We start from the raw sequence: 26,715 nt of genomic DNA, 5'->3' as shown, positions 1-26,715 counted from the left end.
ACCAACTAACTATTTGTACTTTTGTGGTTTTTTAGATGCTTGAGTTGTCTGCAGTGCTTTGCTCTTCTTGCCTCTCTATAATTCAGAATTAAACAAAGTTTATCGTACTGTGGTTGATTATAAATCACTGTGGTGATGCTGCTACACAGAAGATTAATGATGTCAACTTTAATGACAAGGTTATTTATTTTCAATAGCAGAATGCCAGCCACATGCATGCAATTTTACAGGCTCTGAAAAGAAGCTAAGTTTTTCTTCAACTTGAAACCCTGCAGTTGCATGTAGGATTATACCTAGTTCCTGCACTGCAACAGAAGCAGCATAGTTTAAATCTTGCAAAAAAACTTTTAAAAGTTCTCAGCACAAGAGATCAGAAAAACCTTTGGACTGCTAAAAAAAATTATCAGTCCCTCATAACCTGACATATCTGAGCTAAAGGTACCATGAGGTGCTCTGTTCAACTATGTAAAGTAGCTGAATTAGGCAGGTTAGATGTGACTTTGAGCAACCTGGGCTAGTGGAAGCAATTGGAGCTAGATGGTCTAAGGTCCCTTCCAACCCAAACCATTCTATGATTTTACCAGATTATAATTGTATTTGAGTACATGATGGTATTAGAGTGGCCTTTATGGTTACTGCAGAATTATTCACTTGCAGAATGCACAGCATCCTTCACGGCAGCTGGTATTGATTATTAGGCAGGGGTTGATTCTGGAGAGTGAGCCAGACAGAAAGGCAGCTGGGTTAGTTTTAGTTCAAAGTATTAATAGCTTTGGTTTTGTGCAGAAAGCATTCATGGCTTGGTGATACATGTTGCATGACCTTATGGGCCACAGCCTGTCTTGAAGAGAAAAAAAGAAAACACAGCAATCTCTCCTTCTTTTAGAACACAAATACATAAATTTTAATCTGAGAAAAATACAAAATGAAACCATGTACAAGTTATGTACAAACCCTTTTTACAGGACAATATATTTATCACTGGATATTACATATGACAAAGTCAGGTAGATCATTTCTGAGCACCAGCATTTGTTCTCTCTCACCAACCCATAATGGTAAAAAGTAAAATGATGAAGTCATACTCCTTTTTCTTGATGAACTTTTAAGTTAAGATGAAAGCTGGTTCTCAGTGTACCCTCGCCACATCCCACTCTCAAATTATAACTAAATAGACATGTGTAGCCATCAAAATATATTGTATATATGTGTTTGCATGTGTGTGTTTTTTCTGAAAGAAGGAAAAACCATCAGCCCTGAACTCTACAGAAATGCAAACATAAGTATTATATCAACTTTTTTTTTCTTTTTTTTTTTTTCTTTTCTTTTTGACAAAGGTTAGATTACTTGCATTGGCTAAGCGTGTGTGTCCCAAGTTGCGCCATGGCCGAAGAAGAATTTTTTAACCGCTACTTAAGGTAAACTTGAGATAACTTCTGCTGACGTTTCCACCTGGTTCCTATTAGTTATTGTACAGTCAACAAAGTGCTCATATGCCAAATTTTTGGTTTCTGAAAAATCTACATTTTCTATTACATGTATTCAACTGCTTGTATGCTGTGTTGTGTTTTGGGGTTTGGGGTTTTTTGTTTTTTTTGTTTTTTGTCTTTTTTTAAAGTTATAAAGATCTAAAATGCATTCACTGAAGCAGTAAGAAGCTTTCTTGCAACCTCACTAAGGTTTTAATTAGATGCAGCATTACTGTGTTTAGCTTCTCAAGTTAGATATTGTTATAAATTAAACCCAAAGTGATAAAAAATATTTTATATTTTCTTCCTTTCCCCTACTCCTTCTAATTTTGGCAGTTAACAGTAGTACACCATTATATAAAACAGGTACATTAGACCAGCAGTCCTAGCTATTAACTTCAGTGGAATTTACTTGGTTATATAGACTACTGCACCTTATAGACTCTACGGTTTCAATGTGGCTGCATGTTCTATAGCAGAAAATATCTGTGCAGAATGGATGCATTACTTATATAAATATAGCTCTGATAAATGCTGAGGGCAGAATTGTCAATACTATATGCCTGCGTACCACACTAGGCAGTGGCCACAGACAAACAGCTACTCCCTTCCTTGCATTATTTCAGATGGTGGCAGTGCCTCCACCTAGGAGTATCGCTCGGTATAAAAGTACTGCAAATAGTATGCCTGCTAACTGAATATTAGGAAATTTGTGTGCATATATAATGAACTTTAAATAATCTATATTCCCTAAGCCTGATATTGTTCAAACACCCTTAGAATTAAGAATTAACAGAAAAAAGAAAAAAAGTGCTTGTTCATATGTTGGGGATATTGGTGGTTCAGATGACGGGGAGAGGAAAAGGACTATAAAGAACTGTCCTTTCCCCTGATTTTTTCTATGTATCTGCCATTGACTTTGACAAATGTTCCCAGGCCAATCCACTGTAACACAGGGAAAGGATTTCTGTTTTCACTTTGCCCTGTTCATCGCCTTTCACACACTGGATTATTTTGTTTAAGCACATTTAAAACTAGAAATGAAAGGTGAGACACACAGTGCTTTTGGTGCTAAAGAAATTCTCAAAGATAACAGCTGTAAAAACAAAATACCACACATGCTCACACACACCCTGACCTCAATATGTGTTCATTTCCAATATAAAGGGATCCAGAAGCCCTTACAAATCTACTTCTCGATCAAACCATTTAAGCACCTGCTCTGTGTTTAACTTTGAGCCCACGTGATTCAGCTAGAACAGGGCAGTTGCCTACATGTTTATGGATTCGCTGGTGAGTGACCAAGCAGTGAAAACATGCATAATTATCCATTTGTAAATTATTGCCTTTTTTGTGTGTGTCATACATTATTTTATGCATCCAATTATTGCAGTAGTTGTTAAATGTAGTTTGCACACACACATAGAAAAAATAAGCAACAAAACCAGTCCTCTCTGAATGAGAACATGTTATTACACTTTTTCCTTCTTCTCTTACTCTGTGAAGAGTTAAGAAATGTAGATTTTTACACTGGCTGAAAAAAGCCCCAACAATAACCACCTCACTCACCACCACCCAACAACATGTAATAGAAAGCTACAGATAATACTTTTCTATGTCTCTTGTACATTACATGCAAACTGCTTTTCCCCTCTTGTGCTTTTGGCTGAGGCCAATTACATCTTTTCACATCCCTGCTGCCTGAGTCATTGGGTGGCTTTTTACTTTAAAATTAAAAAAATAGGGGAGAAAAAAATCTTTAGTATAGCTAAACCTGGCTTTCCATCAGCGCCTCTACTATACTTGCCTGTAAGCTGCTGAAGACACAATAACTTTTTCAAGACATCTGTGTGGCTTAATAAGGCTACACAGGATCCTCATTATCCTGAAGCTCATGGGCTTCACCTTGTATAAGCAGCACTGGTTTGCCCACCAAAGATGAACTGGAAATAGCCACATGGTTACGTGTGTTTCAGGACCTGGATGTGTTGTGTCCCTCTCACCCCTTGCTTGCTCTGTCCCCACGATCCTGGATTTTGGGCTGGTAAGGCTTGCAGGGTCCCTTTGTGTTACAGGTGGAATATCAATGATGTCCGTGAACCTGTAGCACTGCATCATTTCCCAAATCAAGGGGTTTTCACCTTCCACCACATGTATTTCTTACAGTTTGGCCATCAATGCTGATTTGAAAGAAGAGCTGTTACAGTTTTAGAAAGTTTTTATGAAAATATAAGGAAGTTTGCATCTTCTTTCTATTTTTCTTATTAATAAATAGTATTGTATACTTGTCAATGTACAAACAACAGTAAGTTACATTGAGGCCTTAAAAACTGCATTTAAACTCCAAATAGCTTTTTGTCTTTATGCTTTAACTTTTACTGTGCTTGGCACTTGCCACCCAAATGACACCCCATCAGACAGCAGTTTTATTCTTTCACCTTAGTGCTCATGGTCTTCAGGGGACAAATTACAATAATAGCCACGAGACAGAGACAAGGGGCTTTCTGGCAATGGGGGAGTACATGTGTGTGGGTGCTGGGGGGGGAAGGTGCACGCACCTGCTGCAGCAGGGAGGGTTCTGCGGAGCCCTGTCAGCGCTGCTATAACCAACAGGAACAGCTGCTTTTTGGTCAAACCAGGAGGAAACAGCAGATACAAAATTCCTCCATGTGCCAGCCTGTAAGTCACAGATTTTTCTTTTCCTTTGTTTTATTCTTCACCCCACCCAGCCAAAAAATAAAGACCACCACCTTGCAATGATGCTGTACCAAATACATATACACCCCCGTACATATGCATTTACATATCCACACATACATGTATGTGTGGACATGCATATATGACAACATACACACACACATTCTCTATCCAATACATCAGTTGCCAATAATAAAAAAAAATAATTCTTTAGCCTGTAATAATTGTACATGCAACTAATGAAAAAACTGAAATTCCTTTTTTTTAAAAATTCCCATTTGTTGACTTTTAGGGAAAAGAAAGAATTATTAATAAAGATTGAAAAGTTATTTCTACATTAGTCATCATGTGGTGTGTCAGCTGTCACTTAAGCCACTTTCCCAGCCACTTGCCTTGCTATAAATTCATATTGGTGCTGGCCTCATTATAGTCTTTAATTGGGAATGTCTCCAACAGGTTTTCTACATGAGCCTCCCTCTAACTGCCAGAAGTCAGTCCTGTGGCTTTGATCATCAAAAAGAGTAAGAAAATACTATTGATTGCTCTTAGCTTTTCTATAAATGGGGAATGCAATACCATACCTATACCTGTTTCTCTGTGTCTCGCTGGCTCTCTGCAGGTGTTGTTCTAGCTGTCATTACACAGGGAACTATCTGGGCTGGGAGAAAGCGTAAGTATAATTCAGATCTTGTCCTTTATTTACATACAGTTGGCAGCGTGATATTTTTGGACGTGACAGACTGGACAGACACACACACAAACCTTAGCTATGTAGAGGTGTTGCATTTGCTTCATTAGTATGTTTTATCCAGTGAATGCTCACTTCTGAAGGAAGGACACCCAGGAGTGGCACTGTATATGATATGATGGTCTATGCCCCTACAATAAACGCCACTCTTCTAAGAAAATTTTTTAAAATAAAAATAATTAAAAAAAATCACATGTACCTGGTGAAGTTGAACACAAATTTAAAAACTTCTCCTGTACTCAGGACCAGCATTTTTCACTCTGGTTGTAACATGAATGAAGTTCATAAATGAAAAAGGAGACTGACTTCAAAGTAAAGGCTTAACGTGACCCAAATGCAGAAACTGTGTAACGTGTCACTAGCTGAAGCAGCATAGACCAGAAGAGCTCACCGGAATCATCTTCTGGTTTGAGGACTGTGAAATGGGTTAAACACGGTCTAAATAATAATGAAAACCTGCTTAAATTGTTTTGTTACTTTGTAGGAGAGTGAGATAATTTAAACAATCCAATTTTACAGATACTGTAGTAACAATTCTTGTTATTGTCTTTAACTAGCTATTCTACAAAATGTAACAACAAAGTATTCACAGTCCAAGAAGTCACTCCAGAATAAAGCCTAGTAGGTGTTAGTATGGTTATATTTGTACTGCAGCCAGTGGACAAACATTAAAGCTGAGATAGTTTAGCTTAAATGTTGGATTATATAGTGGAAATCATTGTTTTCACAATAAATTCATCTGCTTTGTATTTGTTTGATTCACTGATATTTCTCTAATGATAAAAGTACCACTGTATATTTTATTGTGGTGTTCAACAATTCTGCAAAATTACAAAGCCTAAAGTTGCACAATGAAAATCTGCCTTTTCGATGACTGGGTCCTATATTTTTTGTTTTAATCTTTATTAGCATAGCCTTTATTTTTTCTTTCTTTCTGTTCACGCAATTGTGTCTGATGTTGCTAATTTGAGATAGAGAGAGTTACTAAATCATTTAGAACATCAAATGCTTGGGTGGATAGCTACTGCAGCACAGATAGAAAACATCACATTTTTGTCAGATGGCTATAAAGCTTGTTGGCAACTTTGTGAATCTGCTGACACAAAAGGCACCTGTCCAAGGCCTTTTGTAAATTATCATAATAAATACATTCATTACTTTTAGTTCAATTTGGTTAGTACTGTACTTTTATGTGTGGTGTCCCAGCAAATTGAAACTAAATTGAAGAAAACAAACAAACAAACAAACAAACAACTGCTAAAACATAAAGTTGTTTGGTGCAGGAATTAATTGAGACCAGGATGTTGTGAGATTATAAAGCTGAGGCTAAATCAGTTTTCAGCCTGAGCTGAGCTCTCCAAAAGGAGAGTCAGTGTGACTTTTCCCAAGGTACGAGCGAGCACCCAAGTGCCAGGGTCTGGAGCTAAACCTCTAGACACAGCAGGAAGCATCTGAACCAACTGAATGAGACTGATGCATGTCCATCAGCACTTTGGCAGTAAGGACCCAAAAAAACACAGTAGGTGAGAAGGTTTCTAACTTCTGATTTCATGCACTATTTATGCACTCTGGCTCAAAGCACTTGGCAAAAGAAGAAGCCTTGCCAAACTTGCCTTCCTGCAATTAGCAGCTGCTGATGGCTAATGGGAAACGGAGTGGAATTGCCAAATTTGCCATTTAGAGCAAGTGCTGCCTGTGAGCACCTGCCCTACACGGTCCTTGGTTTAGGGTCGTGGCCATCACTCTGTTAGTGTCACAGAAAGTTATCATCGAGGATGCTGGGCTGCTCTGTGTGTGTGTGTGTGTGCAAATGGGCACAGTCGGGGGGCAGGACACAGTGTCTGGGGGGGGTATTGGACCTTAACATAACTGGCAATTAAGATGATCTGTATATGGTAATAAAACAAATAATATGTCAGAAGAATGTTACAGGTACAAAAATATGACTTTCAACTTTGAAAATAAATAAGTTTAGTTTATTAAGAGCTGGTGTCAATGCTGAACAAAATACACATCCTCCAGTAAAGAAACATTTTGGTGAACGGTTCTTTTTTTTTTTTCTTCTTTTTTTTTGATTTACTAAAATACAAGTTGGACCTTTTTTTTTTCTTTTTTTATAATATATCATTTGTCTCCCTTAATTACATGTCCTTATAACTGTGACCATCATTCTCCTTTAAGCCAAAGACTGAGGTTTGTTTTGGTTTGGTTTTTTTTCAAATTCTTAGGAGTCTGGCCACATTAGCAGGTTTTTTTTTAAGGGAAAATACTTGACAATGAAAAAAAAGAAAAATATATTTTTTTTCTAATAAATAAAAATAATTTAAAATGCTAGAGGCTATACATGACTAGTTTTGATTATGTTCATTTATAAATGAAACAGTTTCCAAAATACGTGGAAGCAATATTAAAGGCAGACAAACAAAGATCTGTCTACTTTATTTTTCCCATTAAGCTTGCCCCTCTTAACTTCTCCATCAGTGGTTCAGCATGTAAGAGGAATAAATGTCACATCACCATTCATGAAGTTTGTCAGGCTTTAAAAAAATAGTTCTGGCCTCGAAGGAGTCAACATTCATCTTCAACTTCTCTGATTGGTGGTATCAAGCTGCTTGTCGATTTATATTGATTGATCTGATTGGCCATGTGAGTGCTCATGGGCTTGATTTGAATGTTTCTGGGATAGGCATTATCCGGCTCATCTGTAAACCATTTCTTTTCTGCTAAGGAGCAAAACGGGTAGAGACAGAATAAGGAGGGGAAAATGAGAGTTTTAATTAGTGAAGCACATATACACATAAATATTAAAAAAAAAAAAAAAAAGAAAGAAAGAAAAAAAGGCAGGGGGGAGCAGTCAGTAAAGTTTGTACAGAAAAGGCAATCAATAGAAGGTGACTTTGACTAATTACTAGCAGTACAGTGCATTAGATTAATACCTCTGAAAGTACTTTTCATGAGAGGAGGATGACATGTTTGCAGATTTGATAGTAGCAGCTAAAGAAAACTGTCAATATGCTAGTTTGCTTGTTGAATGCAAGAGAGCTCTTTCTTTTTTCTTTTTTTTTTTTTTTTTTTTTTTTTTTTTAATGCTCCTGTGAACACTCTCTGATTCATTTATTGGGGAAAAAAACCCAACCCAACAAAAGGCTAAAGTGAGAAGCCAGGGAGAGCGGGTGGGTTGAGGGTAATGCAGAGAAAAGCAGGTCAGTCCATATACAGAGGAGCACCTAAAGAGCTGGAGATTTCTCCAAATCATCCCAGCTTTGTGGCAGTCGCCACCGCTGGCTCAGAAATCACAGAGGAGAACATAACTTTCTGCAGTTGGTGCTAGAATAAATCCTCTACGCATTCGTGGTGCCAGACAGCAGCCTTGCTCCTTGCTGTACGTGGTGGCTGTTCCATTGCTACTTAGCAAGCCGGCTGCTTGGGCACCAGTTTGGGATGGGGTAGGGACCATCCCTGCAGGTGGCTCTGTGAGGGGCTCAAGGTAATCCCGAGGGCATTGGTAGTGATATGCAGCAGCAAGGCAAAGGAAGCAAGGACCTGACTTAAAGGAAGATTAGAGGGGAAGCTGTTCCTTTTATATCTTGGGGCAGTGTCTGGTTCCATGAACATGGGAAGAATTTTATGGTGTTGATTTATGGTGGGCTGGGAGTGAGGATGGTGCGAGGCCGCAGCGGTGCAGCCATTCCCTAGCTGCTTATGACCGTAACCACCATGTGGCATTGATCATAGGTGACTGTGGACAAAAACTTCTTAAAAGTCACAAAAGAAAAAAAAAAAAAAACCAGAAGAATTTTCTTAAGCCCTTTTGAGAGCAATTACTGCTGTCATTTCTTAGTTAAGGTGTGCAACTTTACAAGATAGGTAGCTCTGTTCAAAGACTAACTTAGAGTGGCTTATGGCCATTAGGTGTTTCTGCTTTGATAAGCAGTTGTTGAACAGGGGTCTCGGTTCTCATCCTCCTTCCCCAAATTCCAGAGGTGAGGGTGCAGAGCAGCCAGCACATGTGGTTCTGGGGATGCAATTCTGCAGCTGAGGCATTGTTATTAATTACATACAAGGTTTAATGTGTGCCACATCAGAGCTGCTGCTCTTAACATGAACACACAACTCTCTTTCCAACGGGGAACGCTTCAAGAAGCTCTCGTGTCTCCTTTCCGTGAGACAAACTGCCACTGAAGTGCTGCTGTAGCTGGGCTGGAATCAGGGCAGGAGTGGGAGAAGTGCTCACTTTAAATAGTTACAGAAATACAAATAAGCAAAGCCAAATCAACCTTGGAAACCCAAGGACTGAACACAAAAGCTGAGGAGGTGAAGCAGAGAACAGAAACTGGGAGACCAGGAAGAATAAAGGAGAACTATCTGGCCAGAAATGTAAGCCACCGGCTTCGAAGGTAGGGCCTTTAAAGAAAGGGGTTCGTTTCCAGAATTACTGGACTTCTCAGGCACTTCCATGAATATGATTTTTAAACACTTATGCTTGATACGGCCTTTCAGCACCTATGTGCAGCACCTCTACTCCCCAACAACAAACCCCTAACTCATGAGGGATTAATCCATCATGGTTTTTTCTTTCCCCAAATTATGTATATATATATGTTACCTGTGCTCGTGCTTTTAAAAAAAAATAAATTGAAGAAAAGGATTTGTTTTAAATGCTAGTGGCTTATTAGAGAATGTAAACAGATCTACTGTAGTGGTTTTTTTGCCCTTTTTCTAAAATGTATTTAGCTTCTTTTTAAAATATTCTACTCATTTGTGACCAGGGTAAATAGTTCCCTGCCCCCTTAAAGTTGCCTGGGTCTGAACAATGTTCAATCTCCCATCTCTCTCTCACCTATTATAATTAAGTTCCCTTTGATTTGAACAGATTGGACGATAGGAATTCATAATGTTACATCCTGCACACTGAAGCTAACTGATTAAGTGCTTTAAATTATTCTTCCTGACAGAATGATAAAGTTACAATCTGTTCAGAGATGATCTACAGCTTGCCAGACTCCTACCGCTTCTTTCTACATTCATTTATCTTTTTGTCAAGCAGTTTTAAAAAAAAAAAAAGCGCCTCAATTCCATAGATCTTTTAAAGTAATCAGAACATCTGAATTATTAATGAGACTTTAAGGGAATGTTTCCTGATGGGGGCTGGTTTAAGAAAGGTTGTAGGGAAAAAAAAATATCTGGGAATGTGTACACATCAAAATAATTTCAGCTCCATTTAAAAAAACCATTTAGTTCAAGTGTGACACATGAACCATTATGCATTTGTGGAAACCAATTTTATGTGATCTACGATTAAACTAACCTTTCAGAGAGGTGTAAAGTGTGATGGTTATCATGTTTTAGAAGCCTTGCAAGATCACATAAACAATTTCAAACTAGCAGTTTTCTAATGGTTTGTGTTTAAAATGATTTTGAGGCAAGTTAAGCACTGTGAACTTTTATCTCTACCTGCTTTTTTTAACGCATGGTGCACAAACTTTCCTTACAAACAGGACTTGGAGCAAGGTAATTCAATCTCCTAGCAAGGAAGAAGCACTCACTGTGTGAGTGCCAAGGAGCAGGGATGAGCTGCACTGTGTTTCTCAGCAGCCAGTGTAAAGCACGGCCATCTCCCCTGCTTTCCCTGGGTTTTTCTAAACAAGGCAATTATTTAGATATTAATCTTTACAGTAAAGATCATATCCAGGGAGCTGATCTTTAGAAAGACACCATCAGGTCTCTTTTTGCCTTTACCTGGCATGCAATAAATACAGAAACTAAGTAAATGCAGGAACTGGTAGATTCTAATTTCTTTTGCTGTTGAAATTTCCTTTTGCCAGTGCTGAAACCTTGATCCGGGCATTATCACATCCAGCATGAAATGCTTGGACCCAGCTCTATACCTTTCCTGTGCCTCTTCTGCTGTTAAAATTGTCTTTGACCACATAATGACAAATCTCCTGTGGAAGCCCATCGACCTCTACACTTACCTTTGAAATGTGAGCTTGATGCTCCTCATCTTTTCTCTTGGCCACTAAGATAGTCTGCTCCCAGTTACTAAATGTCCTTCTTGAATCCCTTAAATGCTTTTCAATCTTTTTTGTTATGCTCACAGGCTGACTTTCATACATCTTCCAAAGTCTTAGCACAGATTTTTTACACATCTTAAATGAGCTACTTACTTACTCCTTCCGCTAAATCAATCCAGAAACCCCCTTTTATTTGCTGGTTTTTAGTTCTCTGTCATGTTCAGTCGGTTTCTCTCCCTTTTGGCATATGCATATTAATCCTTACCATATGCATTTCTATGTTACAGTGAGAACAGGCACAGTTTCATACTTTTTTTTTTTTATCTTCCTACACTATTTGGCAGGTTTGTTTTTTAACAGCATCACCTGAGAGATTTTGGAACAGCTAAGTAGCTTCATGTATCAGAAAAAAGAAAATATTTACTTTCCGCTCAACCACCCGTGTTTGCAATGGGCTATCAGCATCCCAGTGCAGCCAAGAAGCTTTTAAAGGCTTCATGCTCTTGTAACAAATAAATGAAAATTAACATCTTGTATAAGACTGTTCCCTGCAGCATAAAAAGATAGAAATAATAAAAATTATCAAAATTCAGATTTCTTCAACTTGTATAACATTCTAGCAATTCTCTCCAATGGATTTATTGTCCTGGCACTTTAAAATTTCTGTCATTAATTCTGGATGGAGTAATCACATTTAAATAAACGTCACTGTGAAACACTCCCTCTTCTGAGCAGAGGCAAAGAAAGTACTGGCTAAACATGACACAAGGATTTTGCTAAATCTGTATTCTCACCATAATCCCAAGTTACCTTACAATTGTTTTAAACACGCTTTTTTTTCTTTTGTGACACTTGCAGGAGTCTGCATGCAGGTGGATTTGTGCCTCCCCACCCCACACAGGCAGCTCTTTTCTAGCTAAGCTGAAAATTCTCCCATGCAATTTCTTCCTGTATGAGAAAAAAAGTAATGAGAGTTTCTCCACCCACCTGCTCAGCAATTCTTTCTTTGGCAAATGAATATTTTACATGTAACAGGCAGCAAGTAACTTGCAGGGTGAGAGAGGAGAAACTGTTCTTGCTTTCTGTGAGGGTCTTTATGTTACGCCAAGGCAACTAATGTTTTGGGACAAAAATGCTATTCTGGACTTGCTCTTGCTGTTTGTTTTTTTTTATTTTTTTTAAACTAACAAAATTGTCTACTTTTGACAATAGAAGTTTCACTGGGAAATGCCTGACTTTGCCAGTCCAGTCCAGTGGGAACCCATGCCAAGAACCTGCGGGTCTGCTAGATATGGGGTTGTGTCAACACTTGGATCAACAGAGCGCCCAAGAACCTAGTTTCCACTGTTGAACTCGTGCTGGGACTGATATAAAGTGGCAGAACCTCCGCTTAAAGCTCTAAAAGGTCATCTCTTGTCATCAGTGCTGCTTTTCCACTTTCAGAAACTAATCAGGGTAAGTTACTAAGAACGTTTGACTTGGGACAGGCTTCCGAAGAAACTGGGGGATTCTTCTTACTTTTCAACATAAAAAAAAACCTGACAGCATAACATAGTTGATTTCAACATTCCTATACTGGTAATGACCCACCTCCCAGTGTCACCGGCATATCCGTATCAGAAAACCTTCATCGCTGTAACAAACTATTTGATCAATTTGACTGTAGTTAGCAGTGAAAATTGCACATGGTATAAGTAAAAGTCAAAAACTTTGAGACTTCCAACTTTCAGACAGAAGACAGAGGAGAATTAAGACTTCAGTATGATTTGAAGAATTCAGATTTGCATCCCTATATTACTTTTCTGCTGCTCACAAAATAGGCAAGTTGCCTCTCTAACGTACACTGCGTGTATTTTTTCTATTTGAGCTGCACAGTTACACAAATACTATTTTTGGGGGGATAAAATCATTATGTAGTATGTGACAAGTGGCTTCATATTAACACCCTTCCTTCCTCTGCTAAATGGAAAACAGATAAAACATTAATGGAAAAGCATTTTGGTGTCAAAGCCATTAACATTCTTCCAAAATGCATAACTGCTCTCAACTATCTTCAGTCAATATTGCCAACAAAAAAAGATGCTCATGAACATACACAGGGGACAGGGGAGTAGGGAGGGGCAGGGAGGGAAGGAACTGGAATGAGGAATGGGAAGTTAAAGTAATGTCTGCATCAGGGTAGGCATCTTCACTGAGCAGGAACCTGGGTGTTCACAAAAGGACACGTGCAATTAGAAAGGCAAGCAGATGAGAGGATAAAAAAAGAAAAGAGGGTTGAGCAACAGCAGCAGCAGCAGCAGCAGCCAGTTTTACTTCTGGTTCGGAGGGAAAAAAAGGCAAAAGAAAACCAACAAAACAACCAACCAAACAAACAAACCAGTAACTGAATAAAGTTTGTAACTATTTTTTTTTTTTTTTTTAATTTCACAAGTTTTCACAAGGACAAGTTATAGAAGGAAACCCACAGCAGTCGCTAGGTCATGCAGAACCATTAATTGTCATACCTTGGCCCATTCTATTCATCCTTGTTGCACTTTAGAAAAAGAAGTAAGCTATGTAAGTTTTACAATGCTTTTAAACTGTCATATTTCCTGTTGAGCACTTTAACTGGCACATCCTTGTAGTAATAAATATTCTTAGGGCAAAACGTTATAACTTTCTTTGCAAAAGAAACACATGAATTTGTCTTTGTGAAGAAGAGCAACTGTAATAGACTTATTTGTAGGGGAGCATCCATAATTTGCAACGTATTTCACTGATAGGACTTACAGCTGCATTTGAATGCACACACAGAGATAGACATATATATACATATATAGATATATATATATATATATATATATACTGTATTCCAATCGTTACGCTTAACACTGCACAGTGGTACTCTCCGTAGCCCACTTTGATGGTTCCAGGGTTTGTCAGTAAAAGTGCTTGGCTTCATTGTCAATTCACACAGCAAGCAAATCTTCAAAATCATCATGCTTGGGGAAGGGGAAGGTAGAAAACAACACTAACCATAAAAGCACCTTGTCTGGGTTGGCAGTTACAATGCTAATAACTTCTGCATCCAAATATTTCTTTTTCTGGCTGCATGCTCTCTCGCTGGGTAGCAAGGCAAGGTGATAGGTGTTTCTGGCCTCCCTACCCTGGGAGACTCTTCATACCACCTAGGACTAGTGCTATCATTCAAAAGATTGGCATTTGAAGAAATAATAATAATAAAAAGCAAAAAAACCCAAGCTTGAAGTATCATTTCTATGGTCTTCTCTGACAGGTTCCTTTCCACTACTTACTTTAATTCTCTGTCACCATTTTTGTTTGGCTGGGCGTGTCAGTAAGAATCTGCAAGAACCAGACTCTGGCAAGTGCTCCTAGGACAAGATGCCTCAGCACAGGGAATATTTCCACCCCAGGCCTCTTGTTCTGCTCCTTAGCTGTCTAGGGCACAGCACCTTTTCCTCCGCAGTGGGGGAGACCCTAAAGGCACTAGTTTTCTTCCCTGTATTCCTGCATACTGGCACACACCTGTTGGAAAGAACCAGCTAGAAGGTGGAACAGTGTTTCTGGAGGCTCTTCGCATATTAGGCCTCTTGTTGGAAGATTTATACCACCACTCTAACTTCGAAAAGTTAAACTACCATCTGGGGAAAGGAACAAAGTCCCTTGAGATCTGATACTTAAGCATAGAAAAATGCTTGCTCTTTTCTGAACATTATTTATTCTGTACATAAGGTGACTAATTCACCTTTTAAAGATGTAAAAGTCCCAGGAAGGCAGTTTTTAATGACTTACATCCAATATTTATGATACATATGGCTTTTTATCCCAAATGTCAAAAGTGAAAGAAAATATAGCTATTCATGTGGCAGTATAAATAGACAGAATAATAATTTAATATGCAATTAGACTCTTTCTAAACTTAAATTAAACCATTGGAGTTTTACAACTCCATGCCCAGACAATTTCAGTGTTAAAGGGAAAAGACGCTATCTCCGAAAGGCTAGTATTTTAGAGAAAGACCTTAAACAAGCAGAAAAGTCCCTGATGTTGCTTTGGTATAAAGCAAGTGCGCAGCAATAATCTATACAAAGAGTGTAAGCCCTATACAATATAAGCTTTGAGTGTGAAAAATCAGTAGGGATTTTTTTGGTATTTTGGGGTTTTTATGTGGTTTTTTTTCTCTCTTTTTTTTTTTTTTCCTCCCCAATGGGTTAGTTTTATACGCTTCAAATAAATGTAGCAACTCCTGTAAATATGAATATAAAAAAAAACCCTACAACATACATCAACACTTCTGCACTAAATGACTTTCTTTGTGTAACTCTGACATCAAGAGCAAGTGTTCACGTTAAATATACTCTAGTTTCTGATATGTAGAGTAACTGCAGTGAGTTATTTATGTTTTCAGTGTGCCTATGGGTTTAGAATTTTTTTTCTTTTTTCTCCCCTAGCATCATAAATAACTTTTGGTCCGTCTGCTTTGTTGCTGTTGTGCTTAAGGGTTTTATGGTGGTGAAATAAAAATGACAATCACATGCACACTGTCATACATATGCAAAATATGTGTACAAAAAGGGAAAACTCCATGGGAAAACAGGGAACATTACTGCTGGAAACATTAACTGGGGAGAATGGGTGGTGAATGCAAGTTCACACACAGTGGGAGCAGGTACACATATCAAAGTCTATCTTCCTGCACATACTTCTGTTTTTCCCGGGAATCCCTGGTCTTGGTGCGGTTCGGTCGGTTTGCTGTTGATGGGATGGAGTGAACTGATGAGCTCTTCTTGCTGGAAGAATAGGAGGAATGGGAGGAATGAGAAAGACTGGCCCGGGACTGGCCAGCGTTGTGGTCAAATTGCATCAAACAGAAGATCAAGTCTGTCGGCACAAGCTCAAATTCATATGGTGGGTTTGTGATAACATAACTGGAAAGAAAGGAAGAAAGAAGGAAAGAAAGAAAGAGAAAGCACATTTAGATTTGTACTAAAACATTTCTTCTAGACTTGTTATCTCATGAACATTTACCCAGATTTTTGCATCTCTGTTTCCTTCAGTGCATATCTAATTTTAGCTCACATAATGCCCACTATGAAACTGGACCTTCTTACGTCAGATATCACTTTTTCTATGTTTTCTGTCACCCAGACATACTGTCTGAGCAGGATGTTCTTCAAGCAAATCACGTCATTATTTTTCAAAGCAGACACCTTACCAACCACCCGCCTTTCCCTAGCTGCACCTCAAGGCAATGACTCTAGCAAACAGATTCACATGTCGACAAAACACAGTAACCTACTCACCCACAACATATTTAAAAGAACAGCCAAAAAGCAGGGCAAGGAAGATTTTAGATGCAGTTCTATCTAAATACATATTTACTACAGAATTATTAAATATTTAAATACTGTCAATAGAGCAAGGGATATTATTACTTGTTTGGATTGTGACTCTACATAAATCAAGCTACAGAAAAATGTATCGGCAAATCTGCAGCAAGGTTAATTTTGTTCATTCATTCCACAGGTACATTCATGGCCTCAAAGAGCATTCATAAAGGGAAACCTGCACATCCAAGAATCCAGCATTGCTAAGTATACATCCCAGACCTGAAATAAACAGCCCAACGAATTTCAAGAACCTCACCTTCCCCTAACCCCCTTCCAGGGTAGGAAGGGCTTATAGACCTTGCTGCTAAATTCTTTCATGCCTGTGAAAAACATAGTTGAGCAAGGCAACAGGCATTTTCTGTCCAAGCAAGAAATGAGTAAAATTGATCATGAAGCTCACACTTTCTTTTCAAATTAATTCAGGGTTCTTAAGAAATCTGCTTAGCTGCCTCAGGGACAGAAGTCATTTATTAATCCAACAAATAATCCCAAGAATAGCCAGTACAGCATAAATCTAAACCGAAAAACATTTTTTCTACCCAATTTGTTCAAATCCTTACAGAAGAAACCACTTTGGTGGGCTGCAGGGTTGTTTATTGCCACATTCGCCCAATAAAGATGCTTTTTGCAGAGAATGAAACAGTAACAGATGGTAGATTTGTGATAGTTCTGGTATGGGTCTGTGTGTGTATTTCTAGTAGGCACTTAATTAAGACACATTTCAAGTAAGCTGCTAAATGGCCTTCAGTTTGCAAAGATGGAAACGAACCTGCTCTATTTACAGCACTGAGGTCAGCCTTGGTGCTGCTGAAGTTAAAACGCAGCCTACCAAGAGAAAAGTTTCCATTTACTGGAAGAAATAATGATTAGCTACAGACAGGACCAAGGGGAAGCCCACAGGAATATTTTCTGAGCATTCAGAAAAAAGAAAGTGTTGCTACTATAATCTAAATTATTATCCAGTAGCTTACAGCTGATGGATATGAGCAAACTGAAGCCCTTGCCTTGTATGCAAGCAGTGGATCATCATACATCAAACAATATAATCATACTTTTGGAAAATTTACTTTACATTTTTTTTTATTAAAATTAGCTGAAAACTCATGCTATAATATCCAGCCTGTGATTTAAACTCAGCGAAAGAGTCATCATGAAGTCCTCAAAGAGTTACCTTTGTGGCAGTTACGTAAAATACGGAGAAAGCTCTCTTTTAGATTGAGATTTTAGGGTTTAGATTCCAGGCACTGGGATCTCCCTCACCCAGAAGACCAAAAAACAGTGCAGCAGATGTTCTGAAAGACTGGACTTACCGTTTAGTGCATTGGCTGGGAGTACTTAGATGTGCATCCCTCAATCGATAAATTCCAAAGCAAAGCATATTGTATGTTTTCAGTGCTTTACAAAATAGATCTCCATAACAACCTCCATCCTAGGAGAAAGAAGGGGGGAGGGGGGGGGAGAGAGAACAGCACATTTTTTTCCTTTCTTTCTCTGTTAACACAATGTCAGGGAACAGGAGTTTCCGTATGAGCCTGTACAAAAAGGACAATGCATAGACAGACTGTTGCTTGTCACAAATGAGAATCTTTTACCTAAGGAAATGAATCATCTAAATGTATTATTTCAAATAGTTAATTATGGAAGGTGATCATTATTTTGGAGAGCCTCGGTCCATGAAAAGATGGTAAATTGGGAAGACTGACTGATTTGCTTTAAGCTGGAAATATAAAGTTTGGTACCAAACAATGCATACTCTACAAATTCCATTAATCGTGGTATTACAATTGTTAGTATTGTTGATCCTTTTCTGGCAGTAGCCATACTGTCATCTAGATAAATAAATTGACCGGGGATCACAACAGAAATCAGAATTCTGCGGCATTAAAAGGGTAATAAAAAAGCACCCACTGTAAAATAATGATTAAATGTATGCCAATTTTCATAAAAAATATAAAATGTTCTGATTAGCTGAAAAAATAGTTTAGATTCCATAATTTGTATCTCAAAAATATTGATTCTTAAGTCACGATGAGTGTTAATGCCTTCTGCCTTCACAATGTAGTGCGGTTGAGGTGCTGGCGAAAGAGTACTTGAAGGATGGGTGTTGCTTTTTTTATTTCTGAAAACGTTACGCCGATAGCCAAGTGTTTTGATGAGCTGTTAGTTTCTGCTATAAACGGACTTCTGCATGAACCGAAAGGCTGTTTACTTCTATCTGTGTACCCTCATCGCCCATAATCCTGAAACGGTGATTCCCTGTCATTCCTGTGGAGAAGGTTGCTCCATTCTTTTTGAACAGAACTGGTGAACACAAGGTTAATTTAAGAAATAGCAAATCCTACATCATCATCAAAGCGAAGTGGGTGCTTTGGGATTCACTTCAAGATTACAAGACTGAATCCAGAAAACATTTCTAGATACTTCTTTATCTGAATGCATCCAAAGATTGTTTCTTTATTCGGTTTTGCTTTTATTCTTTCCTTTGCTCTTAGGATAGTGGAGCCAAAATATCAGAAAATTAGGATTTCATGAGATTTTCAGCTCATCCCGAAACAGCAGAAAACAAACCTTATGGCTATGATTTCAAGTTAATTAGCATATTTTAAGCAAGAACTGGAAGCTCTGTGGAAAGACTAAATAAGCCTATCAAAACCCAGGCAAGGTATAGATATCGCTGATGTTTACACTGGATTAGAATGTTTACACTGGATTAGAATGGGTATACCATCCAGGTCAGCTCATCCACCTCGTTAGCTGACAACTAGGAGCCGCCACAGGATTTTCCGTGTGAAACACCCAGGCAAGGAGTGTGGGAAGTCACAGAGCTTCGTACAAAGGGCAAGGGCAAACCTGGCGCCCTGTGCTGTACACTGTCCAGCGACCCACAAGCTCTATTCAATTAAACGGTAGAAATTACACTCTAATGAAGGGAGACTTCTAATTCCATCTGAGAGAAAACAAACAGATTGCAGACCAGCCTTGGTCCTGCATCCCGCCCCCCCCCCCCCCCCCCCCGCCCTGAGCCCCCGGTGATCTTACCCCTAGGTCTGCGAAGGGCCCATCATACAAAGCCAACTGAGCAACTCGACACCTGTCCCTGTTCGCAAGTGTCTGGGGCGTGCTGTAACCTCCTCTCAACGCATTTTCCTCGGCAATCAGTGCTTCCAGCTCTGGTGTGGCTCCTCCTGTTACCAATGTCCGTATCAGTGTGAGGATATTGTCATTGAAGTATGTCTGCAGAGATAAAAGAAAGCTCTTTAAGCAAACACCATTAAAGTCACAACTGAAGACATCCAAATTACAACTTTTCTGGGTTTCTGCTGTTTAAAGTTCTTGGCTGTCTCTTCAAATAATTTTATATAGAAAGTGAAAAGACAGCAGCCTCCAATTACTCTATTTTCTTCTATCCCATTAGGCTTCTATACTAGATCCTTCCTTTTAAACACCAATTCAGGCTGATTTTTATTAAAGTACAAAAATTTGAATGATTTATGTTTCCTATAATTGGTGTTAGTAGTGATGCAATGACTGCTTTCCTTCTTATTGCCTTCATGTCTAATAATGGGCTTTAGGACATGTAATTGTAAAATTCAGACCACATTTAAAGCTTACACAGGCTAGATTGCCTTTTTACTCTTGTCACCAATTCGTTGGGGAGCTGCCTTTGTGCTGCAAATGTCATTACTTATTACTGTGGCTGGACTCTAGCAGTCTAACCGATGTATTGTACTAAACATCTTATTACGAGACTTGACAGTGTTCAGACATAAGCATGTATCAATTAAACATCTTGAGTTCATTCCAGATAAATGTATGATGAGTTTGGGATCCTGGTGGTCCTTTTAAAAAACTCTAGGGTATAGGGTAAGTGTGGTTTATTAGGGGAGATTTACTCCACACTGACATTTTGCCAGCATCTGTAGCATTGCTGGTTTGTCAGGCAAACAATGGGTATTTTAAATATTAATTTAATGCCAGATGAATGACTTTCAAGTTCAGTTAAAAGTATACTGGTATAGTTCGGAGATACTCAGCTAAATATCTGCAATGTACTGTGCAAAAAAAAAAAAAAAAAAAGCTGAACAAAAAAAGGGAGACACCGTCACTTACAATGTCACTAACGCCTGCGTTTTCAGGAGGTTTGCAAGCATGGGGGATGTACCAGAAGATAATGAGCTCGCTGTGGAGTACCCAGGACTGACGTTACTGGATTTCTGGTTTCCTTTACTAGATTAGTGACTTTTGTTGAATTTAGGACTTGGAACAAATGTCTGTAATCCAACCAGGTAAAAATGAATACTGAATTCTCAAACAGTGCTTATTGGTCAAAGGTAATGCTTCTTAAATACTGCCCTTCAATGAAATTCATTGCTCTAGCCATATAATGCAATTGTACTTAATACACAGGTAAACTGAGGTACAGGTTGAGATACTTTATCCTGAGATCAAAAAGCAGAACTGGCTTCCTATCCATGTTACTTTGATATTCTTTCTTTGTACAATGGAATTTCAGTTTTATTGTTCACTCGAGATGACAGATAAAACAGGAGAAAATGAATTCTACACGGCAAGGTTTTTCATTGTTACAGTGAAGTTTCCTAACTTCAAGCTTCTCTGCTTATTTACATAGGCATACACGCCATTCACCTGTTGACTAAATCAAAATGAGGGGAACATATTTTTATTGTTATACATGCCCTAAAGCAAATATTTGCATCTCATCAACTCCAATTATTTTAAATATCGCCTGGGTAAGGCACTACATACTTTAAATACAAAGTGTAGTGTAAGGAGTTGCCTGGCATTAGTAGGGGCTCAGGAAGATTCAGTTAGTCTAAAACAACAGCTAATATCAAATCAGCTCTTACATATGTGGATGCACTGTGTAACAATTCAAGTGTAATACTCAAACCTTTCTTAACATACAGAAAAATCAATGTGACCCCTTGCAGGAATGTGAGTCTGGAGTGATTATATGATGTTTAATAGGAATTGCCATGGTGAGAGAGAGAAGACATTCAGGCGTGATTGTTTATTCTTCAATTACTTCTTCCTTGATGTCCCTGAGGTGAGAATCAGAGTTGCCCTCTTTGGCAACTTTTACCGCCAAGCTACGCTTTTCTAACTGGAAGTTGGAAGTACATAGGATTAAAAAAAAAAAAAAAAAAAAGGCATTGAGTTGAGCCTCTTTTTTTAGCCTTTGTCAGCATATACTACATACCACTCAGAACTAAAATAATTAGTACGATTCCTAGCTGCAGTTAGGCAGCAATGTTACTTGACAGCAGTTTCATGGATATAAAACCAAATTCTGCCAGATCTAAAGGTTGAAGACACCGTGACTGTAAAAGCTGGAAAAGCCCTTCCAGTAAGAATGTGCTTCAATATATTCTGCATAGCACTTTAAGCACACATCTTCACAAAAGCAGACCACTTTCTGCAACAGTACCTTTTTGCATGCCTTCCCCACTCCTTTATTCAGAATTTCTGATTCCTCTTTCTTCTAGTAAGTAGTGATATTTAGTATTATTCAAAAATACTACTCTCAGTTTTACCTCTAGAAGTCAAGATAGAAGAACATGAAACAAAGTAAAGCCGTCTTTACTGGTAGACTTTTCAAGTCTGATTTACAGTGAAGCCAACTATGGTAAAAGATGTTCACCTGCTCTAAGACTGATAAATGCTGGTTCATGTAAAACAGCTTCATCTTATAGACTGCTGATTTGCAGTGATTGGTAGAACATGCAAAAGTCTAAAATTGTACTAATAATTTTATTCTTCTTCAGGAGGTATCATTAGGCCAGCCTCCACTGGTTTCCAATTCTTTCTCTCTCTCTCTTTATTGTGTAGTTCAAATTATAGCAACTGTAGCCAGAATGCAAGCTTTAAACACATATACTCTTAGCTCATCTGAATTTTGTACTGTGCAAGTGCACAATTACCCCTTACCGTAAATTCAGTTGTAGTTCGCTCGAGCATGATATACTAAGAAATTATTCCATGGCCATATCGCTCATTTTACTACAGATCTCATATTAAATCGAGAAATGAAAGCAGTAGTAAAATCATGTATCAAGTCATGCACCTGTCACAAATTAATACAATTAAAATAAAATAAAATGCAATGCAATGCAATACACCACCCCCAAGCTCCAGTGCAATTAAGACATAATGGGCCCAATTCTGACTTATGCCATGTGCCATCCAGGAGTTACTCTGAGAGCCACACACTACTATGAATCTGATGCAAATGAGAAAAGAATCAGATCTATTGTCGGTAGAACAGAATGCTGTCACCAGAGAAAGGCCTCCCACTGCTAGACAAATGTTAAGGCAAAGCTAAGACACTTATTAGCAAAGAAGGCAACATTTCTCTTGGAACAATGGCTTAATCTGGGTTTCACGCCATAACTGATGTGGGTGTCACCATTAAATCAGACAGATGAGTGCAGCCAAATGATGGTTTGGGGGGTTTTGCCATCCATGGTGAAAAGATTCCAACTTTCAGGATGGACTGCTCTGGCATCGCAACCGACCAGAAGAGGCCCAACCACAAGCAAGAACAAATGGGTGAATAGGAAGCTGTAACTTGTCACCTTCTGCTACGTAGGGTCACTCCCTCCTGCACTAATATATTCAACACGTGTAGGGAAAAACTCGTCCATCCATGCTTCTGACTCCTCTCATTACCTCTTGCCACTTTGGAACCGGGGGACAATGGAAAGTTGAACTAGCTGATATCCATTTCTTTTGGAATAATAATACACTGAAATTAATGAGAGAGTGATCATCTTGCTCTGTGGGAGGGTACATGGCCTGGATACGCCAGTACCTGTAAGAAACCGGCCTACAGAATGTCTTTGGAAAGGTGCTGCTGTACCTAAACTAACAAGCCACTTCCCAGTGATGGTAGTGAAACCCTTTTGTTGACTGTAAAATCAGTAAAATGAAGAAATATTTGTTTGCTACTGTCATTAACAGAACCCCACACTGGACATCTGTATGGCATCGCTGCAATCGGCACCCGGAATGGGCGTATGGAGGAGGTGTAGCCTAAACACAGCAAAAAAGGAAAGGCATCACAGACACTGAAACTGGGGAAACAGCCCCGACATTCCGGCGGAGATCTCTGAGCTAGCAGTGCCACCTAGCCTACGCTCCGCAAGCCTAGTGCAGCTCCTGCAAACGTTTTGGGGATGCTTTCCGGTTTGTTCAATCATTTTTTAAAGTATAATTACCAGAGTGCTTATGTTTTGCAGTTAATGCTGTCAAGCCTTTTAAACTAATTGGTCTTTTACAGAAAATTTAACTGAAAATTAGCGCATCTTTTAATAACATTGCTTTAACTTTAATAGCGCTTTGCCTTTCATTTATAATTACTCTGAAATTGTCATTTTCCAATTCATATATGCCATTTTTTGTGTGTTTACTAGTGGGATTTTATGGATTTCTGTTAAGAAAACTCCTCCACTGCATGCAGCTTTTAACACCACTTTCAAATAAATATTTGACCTTGCTTTTCTTTTTCAGTTAGAGGAATTCTGTTGAATGAATAATATATAGCCCAACGTGAGGAACCACTGAGCTAACATCAGTAACTTACACCAATAACAAAAGGGCCTTTGAGACAGAATCAACAGCAGAAAATAAATAACAATGTTTCACGCTTTAAAAACCGATTGATTCTCCAAATATTGTCCAAATTTTAAAGAAGTTTGGGACTCTTTAGGTTACAAGATGCTGCCTGCCAATCCCCTGAACAGGCTTGCACGAAAAAAAGCCCTGTGTTTCAAACTGTCCATATCATAGACTACAACAGTTTATTTTCTGTATAAATAAGACTGTGAGGATCCCTGAGGGAGGACTCTTGAATAAGAGATACACTGGAAAGCTATTTTTAACTATGGTCTTCCATTCCGTGCTTTTGTTCATATAAAGAAAAAGTAGAATTTAATATTATAGAACAAAAATTAAGACCTAAAGTTCTAGCACAAGGAAATAAATTCTAGGATATCGTATGTTAAACGCTATAATCCGGTTCTGGAGATCCTTGCCTCTAAACGGCACCACTCCGACAGTTTATCAAGTCTGTTGTCAGTGGTATGTATGGGAGGGATGCCAACCTGACAGAACTTCAGGGTTCTCATAGCTTCAGTGCCAAAAGGAATAACAGAAAGCTTTGACTCTCAGGCCAACTATTCAAACCTTTGAAGGTAAACAATTTTTGTTGATAAAAGTAGTTTCCTCGCACGTACAGAATTTACTGGAATACCTATCCCATCAAGACCCAGAAAAGGAAAAAAATTCTTCTCCTCAAAAATTTGCTTCTCTTAAGCTATCTTATGCCACGTAACTTTTTTACAGGTGCAGATAATCTTTTAACAAAACATCCACATCGCCTAAAAGAGGCTTCCAATTTGGTGTTTTTCCACTCACATTCAATGTGGTGATGAGAACGTGCTTTGCCTTTCAGGAGCACCACCACCTTGAAACGACAGACTACATATATTCTTTCCCTGGCTATGCATATGTTATGACAAAACAAATATTAAAATATATTCAAGTCTTTGATGGCAGTAGATGCCTCTTCAAAGACACAATAATGATTAGCTGGTGCAATGTAACGGTAGCCACTGCCACACTTAAGACACGAACGATGCCTACAGTCTTCACAAGCATTTTCACTGAAGCCTGGAGAGCCCACAGTTACCAGCTCATCAACCAGGCAATGCAGGTGCTGAGCTTATCGCTGCCTTCTCAGCAATGACCTGCAAATTATTATATATTATATATATATTAATATATATATATTATATACTATACACTATATATATATTATTGTGGAATATACTGCCTCTGCTGCAGAGGCCAAACCGTGTGTAGATAGCCCATAGACAGCATTTTGAAAAGTAAACTTCATTAAGTCTTTTATCCTTGACATAAAAAAATATCAGATGATTTCAAATTTCAGTGATCCGATACTGGCACTGTATAGGAAATAACGCTAAACTAGTAGGACATAATGATCTTCGGCACTCAGATTTGAATCAGAAAGTGAGAATGCATTTGTAATCTGTGATTCGGGAGTAGGGTTTAGTCCGCTACTTCCATATAATTAAAAATATATAAAAGAAAATAGTAATTTAACACGGATTAATTCTGCTGAATTATTATTATTCAATAACTAAATATTTGAGCAAATTATTTAAAACATATTTTGCACCTCTTTTTCTATATAAATATGTCCATATGTATGTTTCAAATTACTTGTGGGTCAGAAAGAATACTGTATGCATGGGTATTATTCTACTTTGTAATCCTTCTTACATCTGCTTTACTACAAAACCTCGCTACTGCGAGAAGACATTCATCCTTAATGGAGCAGTTCATGCATTATATGTTTGTATTGCAGACCATATAAGGAATTTGCATTCCAAATATATCAACAGAGATCATAAGCTGTATTTTTTTCTATAAAAATTAACCAATAAAAAACCCGCTGAATCATTAAGTGGATCATATAATGAACTATATCTCTGTCTCAAAGTGAGCTGGCACAGGCTGGCACAGTGTGAATTACTTCCTTCTTGCAGAATTCCTGCGCAATTAAAAGGATGGAATCACGATTGCCGATCTCACAATTTAGTTAGGATTTTGGGTTTGGTTGGTCAGTAATGGCTGGAAGTTAGGCAGAATAAATAGAAGTTGATCCTTTAAAACAAGTGTACTCTATGAAAAAAAAAAAAAGAAAAAAGATAATATAGTGCGAGTAGATTAGTTTGTGTGAGAAATGCTCTTTTCCTTGGAAAAGAAGTGAAAGGAGAATACATGCTTCCCATGAGAATAGGGATAGTAAAGGAAAAACATCTCACACATCTTACACTTTCTGAAGGGTCAGAAAGAATGGTACTTTTCCAACTCTTTACTAGGCCTTTGAGGAATAAAAGACAAAATAATGCTGCCACCAATCAGGAAAGTGGTGAAAGCAAGGACAGGATGGTGAACAACACTAACTGACTGAATCCTTGGCTTGTCTTCTTGATTAGTACTTTTTTTTTAATTTAGGATTTTCTGCTCTTGTTATCACATTTACCCCTCGGGCTTCAGGCTGCGCTGTCCCTGACATGTAATGTGACCGCTTAGATGTGAAAATGTTTGGGGAAAAAAAAAAAAAAAAAAAGACCCAGTTGAAGAAAGGGACTGCAGAAACAGAGGGGCATGTTGTCAAACCTAAAAGTTAATAAAAACTAGCAATAACTACAATTATTGTGAGGATTATATGATGAGTTCCAAGTAAAAATTTCTGAACTGTCATGTTCTGCATACTTCTTATTGCCTCACTACTATTTACGCAATACACCTTTGCACAAGCAAAGTGGTGCCCACAACGCTTGGCT

At 38.3% G+C, this 26,715-nt stretch overlaps 1 protein-coding gene across 26 annotated transcripts in view; it reads right to left on the bottom strand.

Annotated features, from left to right (window-relative positions):
• Positions 1 to 877: 877 nt before the first annotated feature.
• The window catches only part of KCNMA1 (potassium calcium-activated channel subfamily M alpha 1), a 505,618-nt gene continuing 479,780 nt past the window's right edge, over positions 878 to 26,715 (bottom strand). For 11 of the 26 annotated variants that reach the window (XM_056351515.1, XM_056351517.1, XM_056351514.1 and 8 more), the window contains 5 exons: positions 19,358 to 19,552; positions 17,629 to 17,747; positions 15,632 to 15,856; positions 13,433 to 13,461; positions 878 to 7,637 (listed from right to left, as the gene is read on the bottom strand). In XM_056351515.1, the coding sequence (XP_056207490.1) occupies positions 7,483 to 7,637; positions 13,433 to 13,461; positions 15,632 to 15,856; positions 17,629 to 17,747; positions 19,358 to 19,552 (723 nt within the window). In that variant the 3' untranslated portion in view covers positions 878 to 7,482. Of the gene's footprint in view, positions 7,638 to 13,316; positions 15,857 to 17,628; positions 17,748 to 19,357; positions 19,553 to 26,715 lie in introns of those variants that run through there. The other 15 variants (XM_056351521.1, XM_056351527.1, XM_056351536.1 and 12 more) reach the window with 4 other exon arrangements.

The sequence above is a fragment of the Falco biarmicus genome, chromosome 9 (genome assembly GCF_023638135.1).
Source record: "Falco biarmicus isolate bFalBia1 chromosome 9, bFalBia1.pri, whole genome shotgun sequence".
Classification (NCBI taxonomy): Eukaryota; Metazoa; Chordata; class Aves; order Falconiformes; family Falconidae; genus Falco; species Falco biarmicus.
Note: the sequence above shows the minus strand (reverse complement) of the source record. Positions and strands in the feature narration are given on the sequence as shown.